At 36.7% G+C, this 16092-nt stretch overlaps 1 protein-coding gene and 1 pseudogene across 2 annotated transcripts; both read right to left on the reverse strand.

Moving 5' to 3' along the window:
• Positions 1–1493: 1493 nt before the first annotated feature.
• Positions 1494–5265, reverse strand: LOC147484711 (dihydropyrimidinase-like; annotated as a pseudogene). Its single transcript, XR_015203832.1, has 10 exons — positions 5135–5265; positions 4915–4951; positions 4655–4815; positions 4411–4462; positions 3742–4011; positions 3396–3607; positions 3161–3278; positions 2543–2637; positions 2375–2453; positions 1494–1832 (listed from the first exon to the last, which is right to left on the reverse strand). The product of XR_015203832.1 is annotated as a dihydropyrimidinase-like (transcript).
• A 1170-nt stretch (positions 5266–6435) lies between these two features.
• LOC147484712 (uncharacterized) lies at positions 6436–15845 on the reverse strand. The gene is given in 15 exon segments (XM_086579800.1): positions 6436–7361; positions 8287–8410; positions 9081–9182; positions 9303–9459; positions 9774–9904; positions 10120–10220; positions 10564–10742; positions 11174–11266; positions 11451–11628; positions 11878–11957; positions 12186–12541; positions 12544–12612; positions 13259–15483; positions 15575–15611; positions 15722–15845. Coding segments are annotated over 5 exon segments (2787 nt in total). The 3' UTR covers positions 6436–7361; positions 8287–8410; positions 9081–9182; positions 9303–9459; positions 9774–9904; positions 10120–10220; positions 10564–10742; positions 11174–11266; positions 11451–11628; positions 11878–11957; positions 12186–12209.
• Between the last annotated feature and the right edge of the window lie 247 nt (positions 15846–16092).

Raw genomic sequence — 16092 nt, forward strand, 5'->3', positions numbered from 1 at the left:
TACTTCCAGTTGTGGGTGACATTAGAAAAGCTGCCACATCTTCTGCTTTGTTCATAACATAAAAACAATACATGCATCTTCCCGCAGATTGAAAGCTAGTGACTAGAGCTTTGATTTCTTTGCGTGGCTGAATGAAGTTGCAGACACTGTTCAACTTTGTTAAATAGGGTAAGTAATGTTTTAAACGTAAACTCAGCCTTACAAACTCCAGCAATGCCAGGTAGAGCCACATGGTTTCAACTTTCAACGTGGTATGGCTGCCTCTTCGTTTGTTCTTTTAAGAGATTCTGGTACCAAGAGGCAAGAGTCCAAGACAACCACACTCCACTTTTAGTTCAGAATTTTGTTATGCGGAAGTTTGCCTTGCATATATTTCATGAAAATTATTTCCTGTGTAAAAATGTTGGGTTAACTAGTATTACCCCCCACTAGATAAGCCAATTAAGATTAGGGAAATCCTAATTGGCTCATCTAGTGGGGGTAACACTAACTAACCCAAAAATGTTTTACAGTCAATGGCAGAGAGTCTGTTTGTTTCGTGACATCTACTACCACAGTACCAATGTAATGATGGCAAAATTCTATTAAACTTCACAGCTTAATCATGCTAATAAGTTTGTAAGAGCTTTGCATCAATTTCATCTTGTCCTAGAAACAACGAAACCATAAAGGGTGATAATAATAGCTAGAACTCCATACCCTCAACACCCAAATATCCCACCATACCCTCAACAATCACATCTCACAGATCCCACCCCCACATCGAACATAAAGATGTGTTCCTGTATTCTATGCGGTCCCAATACGCACTATCGAAAAAAACAAATACAGATTTACATAAACCATTAAACATCATCTCCCAAAAAAACAAAAAAAAAAAACTTAAGATTTGTTACTGTGTGATTCAGTTTCAAATAAACCTAAGATATTAAACAGCTACCGTTAAGAAACAGAAAAATCTACCATCCCAACAAAAGCATTAATTACTTTGAATACTTGAGTAAGGCAAGCATTTCCACTCACAAAGAAAAGCCTCCCTTGCCCATTACTTAGTTCCGTAGTAATCAAATAAATCTCAATTCCTCTCACCAACTCCCTAAGCTACACAATAACGGCCGAATATACCTCTATTATACTCTCTACAGAACAAGAACTAATAACCTACAAGAATACTTCCAGTGAACATCCGATCATTTAAATGTGGCACTAGCACACTGCTAAACCTTTATACTCCTTTAGCACAAACCTCTAGACTCTAGTAGTGGGAAATCAGTATTTTCCATATAATCCACAAGTGGGGCAAGTTTATCCCACCCCTCAAAAACTACCCCCTTCTCCCTCCACATACACACTCCCGTGCCCACTGTGTCGCAGTAATCTAGAAAATGCTATCGTTGATTCCTAAGTCCTACACCAATTCCAATGACCCTAACAATTCATCTATATCATAAATTGCCAACACAAATAATCCAAAACTAATAAAACAAAGCAACTAAAACAACAAGTCATTCATGCCATTAACTCATAAACCATAAAGTTCAACATACAATCTTAAAATCTTATATAAAAATAAATCAACAATTTCTGAAAATTCCAGATGGTCCATTGAATTAAGAAGTTGAATAACCAAAGGTCAAGTTCAATTATCAATTCCAGATGGTCCAGAAAAGTTGTTCTTTATGTTCCCCTGTACAGCCTAATTAACTTTCAAGTTACTCTTTAGGTGACAAAAATTGGATATTACCATTGACACCATTAGGAATTTTTCGAAAATCATCTATTCCAAGAGCATTTTGTGTTGAATTGAATGTACAATGATCAGTTCCTACAAGCTGCACAAAAGAAAACGACAAACTAATAAAAAAATTCCTAGCTTGTGCAACATGCTTACATATTAAATGCAATACTGCATGAATCATAAGACAAGCTCAACGCAAAAGAAAATAATAATAATAATAATAATAACACCAAATTTGTGTTGGTAAACCTAGTACCGATTTCAACTGATAGAGTCCAATGCATGATAGACCCATACTAAGAGAAGTAGAGAACAATACCAGGGAAAGCAGTTACTATTTTTAAAGCGGAACAATCTCATCTGAGAACTAGACACTGTAGACTATTCCTTCTCACAGCCCATGGAATTTCACAGACAACACAGATTGACACTAGATATCATATTATAAGTACGGAATATTCATGGAGGGTACATATTTTCTATTTTTGGTTTTGTCGCGATCAAATATTTGTGGGATATCTTTCACCTTGAGATAATAGACTTAATACCTTTTCCCAAACTAGATACTTTTGAAGACAAAAAGTTATATGAGGCAACTGCGCTTAATCTAAAAATATCAGCCAAAGAAAAAGTAACCTGCAATGTTCCAGTTGTAAGGGCAGCTTGAAGTGCTTTACCGTGTCCGAGTTTACTTATTGGAGGACTAATGACATACCTGGAGCAATGAAAAACACGGGTTACTTGGCAATGCATCAAATACTGATTAAGAAACAAAAATGAACTGAAAGGTATGCGAGTTCTTGCTTTGCTGTTTGCTGCCGTGGTGAAATCATTGTCCCAAGGCCAAGAATCATCCAGAACCTGTCCAGACACTACTGGTTCACCAACAACTCTTTGTCCTGCAGTTTGAAGTTAAAGAATATTAGTGATTTCTTACATCAAAGTCATGGAGTTGTCTGTAAAGTGATTTGCATATAAACAAGTGCCAAAGGCACGCCTAAGACAACCAAGTTTTGGAACACACACGACTTCCAAACTTGTATCAATAAAGCCCATCTGGAGTTGTTATTAATTTCGGAGTAGAAGAATTTTTCTCGAGAACGAATTTTTCTCAGGGAGAACATTCTCAGAATAGATAAAGCAACTCTAAAAAACTTCTGCAAAATGGGAATGGTTTAAGGTGAAAATCTTGACTACAGTTATAATTACAAGCCATATATTCACCATTCTGTAGAACATTACAAAGCTTAGCCTTCAACTCGTTTCCAAGTGATATAACATGCTTCTATTTGTAAAACCACGGTTCAGGTCTAATATTTGTTAACATGTGCATAATTCACATCTAACTCAATACGACAAAGTCACAACCAATACAAATTAAAAAGACAAACTCAGAAAATCCAAGACAAAAGAGACTCCCACCAGACTTTTGAGCCTTGGCTATCTCTTCCATTGCATCAATACTCATAACATGGACTACATAAAGATGTATTAACAAAAGCTGCCAAACGATAGCTCTAGATGTGGCCTCTCCTTCCAGCTGATTTGCATAGAATTAATTAGGTAAGGCACATATTTTATGTGGGTCAGCTTGCAAATAGTCACATGGATCCATGCAAGATTGCTTATGAGAGCAACAAAAAAACTAAAAGATTACCACAGTTGGCCTAGAGAGTGCATGTCCCTCTGGACCTGTGATGCCAAGATCTATCATCCTTCTCTGCCCTTCAGCAACAGCATCTCCATTCTCTGCATGAACCAAGGCCAAGGCACCAAGAATCTTGCACTTTTTGAAGCCTTGCTGCAGAAGTTCATCGCTGATCGTAAGGGACCCTTTGTAGGCGAGAAAGAACATAAAAGAATTGATACCTACGAGTCAGAAGAACCTTTAGAAAGTGTGATCATGAGAAAGAGTGCTAGATTATCCACCACCAGAACTTCAACATAAAAACGGTGACAAAATGGAAAAGTCAAAAATACACCTAACAGCAAACCATGCTAACCTTTTTCCCTGACCATGATCTCCATGTCACTTGCAACTACTTCATCCCACTTTGTGATGGCCATATGGAAACCATAATCCATGCATGATGTTTGTGCTTTTTTTGTATAAGCTTTGAAACCCGCAGATAAACTTCCATTTACTGGTATGACAAAGTCGATGTGCATTGTTGTTCCCCCAGCTAACGCAGCAGCCTGACCACTGAAGAAATCATCAATAGTCTCGGTACCCATGAACTCCATCCCCAGGTGCGTGTGCAGGTCGATACCTCCTGGTCTCATCAGAAACAAATATTTCCAAACTTTATCGTGTTAAAATTTAATTCTGAAGTACATAATTAGTAGATCGATTGTGCTGACCCATAAGGAGACTTAAAACCATTTTAATAATATATATAAAGTACAAGACATTGGCTTACATGTATAAAGTATAAGAAGGACCATGTGTAGCAAAGACGACAACATCAATTCTCTGGTAAGGAATTATTCCTAGGACACCTCACGTCCATGAGACACAGGGAGGAGGACAAATCCGTTATTCATAATACATAATGCATATAGTTGTAGCAAAGTTCTAACCAGAACAATAAGACATAAATTTCTGCTATAAAAGTTAATAATAATCAACTGGTTCCCCTATACCTCAATATTCAAAAAGACAAAAGATTCACCTGGCATGACATACTTCCCAGTTGCGTCGAGAATAGTTACATCGTCACCAACCTGTAAATTGCAACTAATTTAGATCCATGTTAAAGAGTCTCATAAATTCATACTACGCGTACTCACTTCATAGTATTTTCCGTATCAATTTCAGTTAAGCAACAAAGGATTACTAAAGTTACCAAATGCAAGGATATATCTAACAAATTAAACGCATTGTCAAAAGGGCACTAACTAAAATAACCTTATTACCTTGATGTTAGGTTGTACAGTGTCACAGTGACTATAATTCCATTCTCAACATAAACATCAGCAAGTTCTTGACGATGAGCATTCACAACAGTCCCTCCTTTAATCAACAACTTAGACGACGAAGAAGCCCCACACTCAAAATCTCCATAAACATCACAAACCTACACAAGTTCATCCATTTTCTCAATTAAAACCATAAAAATCAAATACCCACATCATAAGATTGATCACTGAAGCTGCTGGTACATATATATTCTTACCTCTGGTATCTGCTGGTTTGATTCTGAGAACGTTTGCCTGTAAAAATAAAAAATGTTCAGGCTTTCGATACTCATTGGAGAACGTTTGCCTGTAAATTTGGAATGCCACGAAGCAGTAAACAAGAATTAATTAATATTTACACTAACTACTTTGGTTACAGCAGCTAAAGTCTTCTAATTACTCAGTTGGTAACAATATGCCAATATGGTATAAGCTAACCTGGTCCTGGAGAGATGATTATTAACTTTACCAAGTTTCATCAAAACTCTATGAGAACGCTAAATCAAGCAATAATTGTACTTCAACAGAGCGCCAGGATAATCACTTATCTGATGGACATTACCACCTGAAGAGGGTTATAGTTCTTTAAATGATAAATAAGACGTTACACTAAATTCAACTACACTTCTTTCTTTCTTCCGCTCCATTTCACTCAAAGCTTTCTCCATTTCACTCAAAGCTTTCTAGGAAGTAAAGCATGAAGGCTCAAACAGCAAAACGAACAATTGAACATCAAACTTGCAGAACAAAGAACACTCAAACTTCAAACTAAATTGTCAAGAACATTCAAACGATCACCAAGATGGTCAACCAGATCTGTTCGCAGCAAGAAAAACATTGAGAATACGCAAACTTGACACATCTCGTGAAGAACACCCAAACCAGATCCCTCCCCCCCTGGATTTTAAAACCAGTTAAGGGAAAAACAAAAAAGACATATAAGCGGCACAATAACTGACGAATATACGTCTATTAGACTCTGATTACTCTCCACATAACAAGAACTAATAACCTACAAGAATATTTCCAGTGAGCATCCAATCCTTTAAATGTGGCACTGGCACACTGCTAAACCTTTATACTCCTTCGCACAAACCTCCAGACTCGAGCAGTGGGAAATCAGTATTTTCCATATAATCCACAAGTAGAGCAAGTTTTTCTAATTGGGGATACATATAAAAAATCCCATATTTTCCCACCCCTAAAAAACTCTTCCCTTCTCTCTCCCCATACACACTCTCGTGCCCACTGTGTCGCAGTAATCTAGAAAATGCTATCCTTGATCCCTAAGTCCTACACCAAATTCCAATTACCCCAATAATTCATCTATATCAACACAAAGTAATCAATTAATCTCTAGACTCTATTAGTATGAATCCAGCATCTACAAGCAGAGCGAGTTTAATCGACTTGGGAGCGGGCAAAAAGGGCTTAAAACTCCCTTTCTTCTTCCTACCCATTCTCTCTATTCTTCTCTGTTAGTGCCCACCATGTCTAAGACCTATACCAATTCCAATGACCCTGATAATTAATCTATTTAACTAATTACCAACACAAAACAATCAAAAACTAATAAAAATAATGAGATACAATTATTTCACGCTTTCCTAAAGAGTGCTGGGTAAGGTAACTACTAGTACTACTTATGAATCGCTGAATGAGATTTTGTGTGAATCGTGAAGAACAATGGAACATCTTTCTGATAAACACATATAGAACGAAAATGATGCAACTACAAATTGATAATTGGGATGTACAATACGCCTGACTTTATTTGCATTCAGAAATACAACATACAAATGATACTACATTGTTCTTCTTTATAATGCATTTGCTTCTATTGAATCTATTCCACTTCCATTTTTGAACATTACAAAATAATAATAATCTGAATCTCAAGAAGCAGTCCTGGGGCGTTGTACAGGAGCATACATTGTGACCACGCTTTTCTACGGATTCGAAGTAGAGCATCAACACTGCCGAGTGGCAAAAGCTGTTACTCATGTAAGCTAAACGAATTTGGATGTTATGGCAGAATGATAAATGAAAGCATCTAGACTGATAAACAAATATTCCCTCATATAATATTATTAGGAGTTCATGAATTGAATTAATACCAATTGACAATGGCAATAAAGAACCACATCGTTCAAATCTCTATACAAAATCAAATCTCTTCCAGATGAAGAAATGACTCCACCAAAGTACCAAACTGATTACATAGTTTCTCCCTAAGCTCTGTAAATCATTAGTGTATGTGAAATGATGATCTCGCACCATGCATATATGCAGCAAAACAGCCAAACCAAAAGGATACCAATATACCATAAGCCCCTGGACAGTTACTGAGTCGACCAATGTGGTTCAAAAGTGGATGACTATGCTTGTTTGATGGTTCTTATCCCAGCAAACAGGATTCGGTTAGCATTGCGAATTTGAGAACCCATTTCTCTTTTTTATCCCCCTACTGACCAGGGTTTGCATTAGTGAGATTGTGCTTCAAGAAGAATGTTTGTAGCCTCATTGATGTCATTTCTGGCCTGTACAACTGTACAAGTGCCTGTCTTGCTGAGTTTCTGTCAAAGCCCATTGAAACCAGTGTTGCGATGCAATTGTCAGATGGCTCCACGGTAGAAGCAAGAGGAGCAGCAGAAGGATAATTTCCCTGAACCAAGAAAATAGGTTAGTGAGTCAGAAGGACATAATAAGAGATGAGGAAGTACAAAAGGAATGGAACCATTGCGATAACCAATTATTGTGTTCATTGTTATTGTTATTGCTATTCTTAGTAATGTTATTATTATACCAAACAAGGATCCATTACATAATTTAGGTAATCCAACAGTGAAAACTACTGTGCCCGCCATTTATTATAAGTCTAGTAATACTTGTCCATAAAGCTATACCGCGGAAAGCCATTGACAAAGCCCAAAAGAATCATTTGGGTCAACACAAACACGGCACAAGACCAAGCAAAATAGAGTCCAAGAAAGTGGGGAACATCCAACAAAGCAAAACAAAACGCTTGACGGCCACAATATCATAGTGTCCCAGGAATTTGAACCATATCAAAATGCAAGTGGAACATATGAAAATGAAATTCTTGTGGCAGGATGATGGAGCATTAGATGTGATGTGTGTGTGTGTGTGTTTTTTGATTGGTAAAGTATAGTTTTATCTTATATATAAAGCAGATAGTTGCTTTTATCTTATATATATATATATATATCCAGAGCATAAAGAAATAGGATGAGCCTATAGTACAAGTTACAAAGGAAAGAAAAAACAGAAGACAGAAGACAAAAGCAACATTTCTCCCATCAGCTCATTATAAGTCAGTAATATAAGCACCAAAATTTAAACATCAATGCAGCAAATGAAGATCTGCAAGAGCCTAAAGATAAATTAAGATTCTTCAACATTTACAGAGGAGCCAATGTCAGACATAAATTTGAATAAGGACTTCCCATGGTAATAATATTAACATACACAATGCAAGAGTATAGTTCTGTGCAATAAAACAAAGCTAATCCATAAGTTCTCCACAAGTGACAAACAGCAAAAAAAAATCATTTACTAGCAGTACTTGCCTCCATTTCACGTCGGTATAAGATGGTACATTTCCAATAACATTCCCGCTTGATGCTGAAGGTGATGAACCTCCCAAAGTGGGCCAAGACAGTCGTGAAAATAATAACTGACAAACTTTGGGAACTGCAAAAGTCAATCCATAAACAAATTTCATTGTCAAGGATGATGTAAAAGGTTTAGGTCATGCACATATTGCAGTAACAAAGAAAGCCACAACACTGCTCCAAGTATGGCAAATAGCATGCATATGGCACCCTAGGAGCTGTATGACATTTGGTCATTGGGAATTACTTGTTCAAATGAAATGAAAAAGGAACCGATTTTGCAATAAGAACCAGATAATCAATTAGCTATTACAAATACAGTTGTTCCAATTTCATATCAGACAGTCGGTGCAGTTCACAATCTAAAGATTTTATTGAGATCTGTGTGCCCAATATAAAAGAGCAACTCGACAAAAAACCTATGGTATAACATAAAATCGCTCATTTAGAAAAAGAAAAAGAAGCTCCATAAGATGACCTATAACCATCTATAATACCTTTTTTCTGGAGTCATGTGTTCTTCATTCCTGATAACTAGAATTTTTTTTTTTTTTTTTTTTTTTTTTATGGTTGTAACTAGAAAAATTACAATACCCGATAGATCTTCTGTATGAAATAGTTTGAATGACTAGTAAGCTAGCGACTAGCCTACTAGTGAAATCTAAGTAATCTTTCTACTGCCATATCAGAATTTGCCCAGCTAAATTATCTAAACAAGGTTAAGAACAATTGGAAAACTATAAACTAACCTTGATGCGGCGTATGCCGAAAATATTGCAACTATAGAGAAGACCGGCAAGAACACCACATATTCCTGGCAGCATAGATCTTTTCCACGATGAGAAAAGGTGCTGTGAGGTGAAAGTAAAAGTACATTTAGAATTTAGTTGAGAACAAAACTATTTGACGTCGAGCCAACCTAGAAATAGATAAAAAGGAAAAACCATGAAGTAGTTATAGAACCAACTTACCTGAAGACCTGCCAAATATACAAACGACTTGTCAGAGAAGTTAATTCCAAAAATGCGAAACCGTGTCGAGTCGAAACTGGGATGTCAAAGTAGAATGGTACAAATGAAGAAAATATAAGACCATAAGGTCCAGATGCCAGCATGTTCAAGGAAGGATCTGCAAAATCAAAGAAATAAAACTTCACCCTAATTTATTGCTTTACAATCCTTTTAATAAAGAAATCCATCAAAAAATTAAGTGCTCAGAAAAAGGACTGGTGAACTCTTCACACACTATGGTCCAACAAACTAAAACTTCTCATCAATATGAATCTCTATCATTAATATTTCAACAGTAGAAAAAACCTGAAAGGCACCATATAGACCAGCAAGGGACCCATTATTTGCGTAAAGGCTCTATGAATTTTCAACAAAGTGAACATGCACAAAAATCGAGACAAACAAAGGACCGTGTGGGGGTAGATAACTCACCGAGTATTTATTAGACCCAATTTGCCTCTCAAATACCCTGAAGTAGTAGAGTAAATACAGTCCAAACATCCATTCCGGTGTCGATGAAAAGGCGAACACAGACGCAAATAACCTCCATAGACGAAGATGTCCTGTCAACAAAAAAAAACAAAAAATCAGACCATAGGTAAAGAGATCTTTAAGTGTAGTTTTATTTTACAAAAACACAAACAGACTGCCACATGGAGCAAAACGACATGAAATTAAGTAAACAACAATGCACAACTCAGTATAAACAACAACCAAGAATCAAAATATATATTTCCAATCTAATCAATACCCAAATCTCTAAACACAAATAGAGTACCTGATATTATAAACCGAGTTTGGAAGAAGAACCTCGAACTCCAATTAAAATCATAAGAAGAGCAGATGCAATAACAAACGCTCTCGTAACTGGAGCATTATCTGACAAAAATTTGAACCATTAAAACAAAATTGTAGAAGCAATTAATAAATAAATAAATAAAAGAAAAGGGTGTTTGTTAAGAAGGGTGTACGGAAACCAGACAGTCCGCCGTTCATCTCTTCTTCTTGTTTGAAAACTCAGAGAGGAGAAATAGGGGAGAGATTTTTTTTATTTTTTTTTCAAAAAGAGATACTGTATTTAATCTTGATACTGTATACGACTCAATTACAAGTATATGATACAGTATTTAATCCCATATAAGCGCAGGGCTTTCCTCAGCTCTTATGTACCATTTGATTCTTCACATGATTAATATCACAATTAGAACAGTAAGACCAGCACCTGGTGTTGTCAGAGATGCTTTCAGGCAGAGATTTCTTCCTTCTTGTGAAGTTTCCTGATTCCACCATAAAATCCCTCTGCTTCACTGCCCACTTCCTGGTGGTCTTTCCTGCTTAGGGTTGTTTGTCTCCACCGTGAACCAGGGCTATATTGGTTGAATACCACTATGAAAGTATCTACTGAAATAATTTTGCATGAGACGTAACAATTAATCAATTAAGCCTTCGGTAAAACAAGAACTATACTAACAACTAAAAAACAAGAGAAATGAGATGGAAAAGTTTTACTTCTCATTCTTTCCCAAAATTACAACCATGTTCCCTCCCAACTGGGCATCCTAATTTATTGATGATGAGCAACACACTATAACCAGTGGTGCCTCGTGACCTTGTGTATTATTAAGGAGGAGAATTCTGGTTTCTCCTCCCTGGTTGAGAAACTGTTCTCAAAATGAACACACGAGACAATAAAAGCTATAGGGTGGCATATTACTCTTACTGCAAGACAGTAGAAGCAAATATGTGCACGTAACATTTGAAGAGGAAACTTATCACTAACATATGGGGAAATTGAATTCAGTTTATCGAATCAGAAAAATAAGTTCTCTTACCGCTCTTATGACAACAGCAGAGACTTCCAATCTCATCGCAAGTCTCCAGGTGACCAACAACACCATACCACCACCCTGTGAAGCATACAATTACTACAACACAAACAACTAACTCAATAAATTTGTTTTATTCTAGTTTTAAGGATAAACTTGGTATAGAATATTGAGGTAGAAAATTCGAGAAAGTAGATTAAATATTGGAAACTTAATGTAGTCTTGTACAGCTTCGAATCAATAAATTTCAAGAAAGCGTAGAATTCAGACGTAGTGAACACACCATAAGGAAGTTCTTTGTTTCCTCTCCACTGAATCTCAACATGGTCCCCGGATGTAATTTGTCTAAACAATCCAAGGCATGAACATTATGAGGGGGAATGTCTACTGGTGGTGCTCTTATCCTATCCCAGTGCACGCATTGCTCTATCACTGGTGTCCGTGAATAATGAGATGGATACCTGAAAACAGAGCAAACATCCAATGAACAAAATAAGTTCCAGAAGGTACGTACACCCACTCAAATGAGCTAAGGATACACTGAAAAGTGTCAATAGTGCAAGTACTAGCATTTTGGTCATTTTCTATCCATCATTTTATAGCTTTAAACAATTAGATGTTTTGAGGCTTTAAAATTGATGTTGAATTAGAATAATGACAACATGAGATCATCTGTTGTGAAAACGAAAATGTAGGATAAACTTTGATACCTTGCTTGAAAGGTGTCTGTGAAGCAATCATAGCAAAGTTCCGCATCATACCACGACAACATATACTGAACGTGCCCATTCTGAAATGAAAAGATGGAAAAAAAGAACCTAAATTTCAGTCATTTTAAAACCATAACCGTCAGACGTTGAAACTCATAAACCATTCATTACAAATCGAAAGTCAAGCATTATATTGTAAATATCTCAGAAGAACATAAATGAATGAAAAATTACAGAGCAAAACAATGATTTCTTCTGTTCTCTCTTTCTCTTTCATATTCATTTATTAGTAAAAGATGTGATTTTACCTTTCAATTAAACCGTCGTTGGAGTCAGTTATGTTCTCTGTGAACCCTTGTACCAAGAAATGTGTCTCTGATAGCCTGCAATTCTTTACTGACATCTCTAATATCCATTCTCTCTGACGGTGATTCCACAGAACATGCAACCCCAATTCTGATTATTGCAATCATGCACTCTAGCAGTTTTGTTCTTCTGTGACTGCTGATTCTCATGGCATTAGTATCTCCTAAAGTGTCATCTCCTTCAAATAGAAGTATTGGATCTACAATCTTTATAAGTTGATCTTGCAAACCATTGCTAGCATAGTTATGGAGGTTTAAACCGTTTGTAAACATCTCATCGGTTGGTCTCCTTCCGTGGACATTTCCAACACCAAAATTCCATAACTGTACACATCACCTTGTGTGGATGCATCAGCTCCCATACCATATTCTGCAATATATACATCAATCACTAGTTTCCATAAAACCATTTAAGCGTAACAAAAATATATATATTAAGTGTCATTGGCCAGCAAAAAGAAAATGAAAAAAAAGAAAGAATATAATAGTAATACCGTAATGCTTTACGTATATCTATTAATATACTACATAAAGATTGAAAAGCTCCTCACTATCGTCAGTTAAGATACTGATAGAAGTAAACAAACTAGGTTAATTACCACCACAGCCACAGCTCTTTCATCCTGAATCTTTTGAATTTTAACTCCACTAACATAGATTGAAAAGAAATTAGATCAACTAAATCGTTTTATTATCTCTAACAGCTCTTTAGTTGCACTAACTTAACATTCCTTTTTCCTCTTTTAAGATATCTAAATAACTATGCTATAAGCTCCGGAGCTGAAAACATCCAACTATCCAAGGCCCTCCTGTACCTATATCAGCTCGTGTAACTGGGTTGTTAATGGTGTCTAACTTAACATGGGGAAAAAATTGCAAATAAAAGCATTTGAGTGTCACTAAAATATGGCAGCACATAAATATTATAACTAATGCAGTATACCAAATATTGATTTCATGTATTTATGAATTGGAAAAAGGACTGAAATAACTTATGTCGATCTTTAAATTCCTACCTGGAGCGGCATAGCCAATAGATCCCTTTACTCCTGTTGAGGTACTTTGATTGTCATGCAAGTTCTTTATCGATCTTGAAAGAAGCTTTGCTAAACCAAAATCACTGACATGAGCTACCATATCATTATCAAGAAGCACATTGCTTGGCTTTAGATCACGATGAATAACCAAAACGTGACACTCGTGATGAAGATAGCTAAGTGCAGAAGCAACATCAATGGCGACATTTAGTCTTTGAAGTAGGTTCAAATTCGACTCTTCATCTTGTTCACTAATCTCTTGATGTAGCCACTTCTCTAAACTTCCATTTAGCATGAACTCAAAGACTAGTGCTTTGAATTTATTTCCTTCATAATCCACACCAGAGCAAGAAGTTAGAATCTTAACAAGATTTCGATGGCGGATATTACGCAATGATTTGCACTCTGCCATGAAACTCTTTGAAGCTCCTTTCAATTGAAGTTTGAACACCTTAACAGCAACAACGGTTTCATATTGGTTGAGTATTCCCTTATACACACTGCCAAAACCACCTGATCTAACAAAATTAGTTGGAGAAAATCCACCAGTCGCTTGAGAAAGATCTTTATAAGAGACCTTAAGATGCTGATCACTGAATGATTGTAAAGAAGCCATTTGAAGTTTATTTTTTCTTCTCCAATAAAATAGTAGAGAACATAATGCCAAAAGAATGAACACGGCCACACTGATGCTAATTGTTATTTTGGAAAAATCGAACCTTCCTTGCTTTTCAGATTTCTTAATTCGGCATGGCGGCAATTGCAGTTCACGTATACCCCCACAAAGATCAAAATTCCCAGCTACTGAAAAATTGCTTGGAGTTCTAAAGATTCCGTTCACTGGTACCTCGCCTTCAAGTTTATTGAAGGATAGATTCAACCGCTGGAGATATGGAAAGTCGTCCAAATATTTTGGAATTCCACCAGACAAGTTGTTCCTTGATAGATCCAACCCTTGGACATTCCTTAAAGAACTCAAAGACTGAGGAACTATTCCTTCAAACAAATTTTCGCGCAAGTTAAGATATTCCAAACTCAAACACTCACCAAGAGTACTAGGCAATAAACCAAATAACTTATTTCCAGACGCATCCATTGTACCAAGATTTTTTAGCTTTCGTACTTCTAAAGGTAGAGAACCAGTTAAGAAGTTCATAGAGAAGTTAAGATAAAGCAGAGAGGAAAGGTTAAAGATCTCGTTAGGTAGGGTACCATTTAGGTTGTTTTGTTCCAGACCCAGAAATTGCAATTGGCTAAGAGCACCAAGACCTGAAGGAATGTTTCCTTCCAGTCTGTTTCTTCCTAAAAACAATCGACTCAATGTAGTATTGTTTGCTAGAGAAGATGGGATTGGTCCAGATAATTTGTTTGCTTGCAGATCTAACCCCTGTAAACTATGAAGTTTTCCAATAGAAGATGGAATACTGCCGGAAAAGTTATTAAACCCGAGACCTAATAAAAACAAATTGACCAGGTTCCCAATCCCTTCTGGGATAATTCCAGATATTGGATTGCCTCCTAGATACAACTCCTTCATTTGGTTGGAGAGATTGGTAATAGAGTTCGGTAAAACACCTCCGAAATTGTTTCGGCCCAAGACCAATTCCATTAGATTACTGGAGTTGGTCAAATAAGAGATAAAACTCAAATCATGAGCTTCTCCTGTCCCTAGATGATTATGTGCAAGATTTAGCCGTTCAATAGTCTGAGGGAATTGAAAATCCTTAGGAACTTGTCCTTCAAAATTGTTGTTTGGAATATCAAAATCTTGGAGTTTAGAAGCATTAGCTAATGAAACTGGGAGTAGTCCAGAAAGTTGATTTCCACCACCATAGAAACCGACGAGATTAGGAAGAGTGATGCCCATGTCTGGTGGAAGACTACCACTAAATTGGTTACCGGTAATTCCTAACTCATTCAGGGATGAGATGTTGAAAATTGTTAAAGGGACCTCACCAGACAGTCTATTCTCTCCAACACCGAAGTATGTTAAGTTTAACAGTCTACCAAAGCTGGCTGGAATACTTCCAACCAATTCATTTTCTCGTATAAAGAAGGTTTGAAGCGACGAAAGATTACCTAAAGAAGGTGGTAGCACTCCTGCCAGATTGGTTCTTTCAATACTCAAGAGTTCAAGCTTTGACAATGAGCCGAACTCTGCCGGAATATTCCCTATAAATTTGTTCCAACCTAAATTAATGCCCCTGAGTTCAGTACATTGGGTTAGATTGACTGGAATTTCTCCTTCGAAAGTGTTATTGAATAGATTGAGTCTTTGAAGACGAAACAACCGACCAGTTTCTTGTGGGATCGCACCGGAGAGTTGATTGTTCTTAAGGCGGATGACCCTCAGGAAAGTGAGGTTTCCAATATGAGGCGATATCGATCCAACCAAACTCTGGTTGGAAAGATCCAAACTTATGACTCTTTGATGACGCTTGCCGCATGTAATGCCTTGCCACTGACAGAAATGAAAAGATTGGTTCCAGGAGCTTAAGCCGCCTTGAATTCCATCTCTAATGGCGATTAGAGAGTGAAGATCAGTCTCATTTCCTGAGGTGGCCATACGAAGGTTTTGTTTGGGACATCAAGTGGTTAAAGAGTAGGAAGATCAAGTAAAAGTTAAGTAATGTAAATGCTTGCTTTGAAATCATCTTTGCGAACTGTAGAATATAAGGTGTGTGGTGTAGTAATATATAGGAGCATTGCCTGTCAAGATCTCCATTAATATTGCCGTTGCATCTCCATTAATATTTCCTTCAAGACCTCCATTAATATCTTCAAATGTCGTGTGTAATGGTTGTCGCTCTCGC

This window comes from Coptis chinensis, chromosome 8 (assembly GCF_015680905.1).
Source record: "Coptis chinensis isolate HL-2020 chromosome 8, ASM1568090v1, whole genome shotgun sequence".
Taxonomy (NCBI): Eukaryota; Viridiplantae; Streptophyta; class Magnoliopsida; order Ranunculales; family Ranunculaceae; genus Coptis; species Coptis chinensis.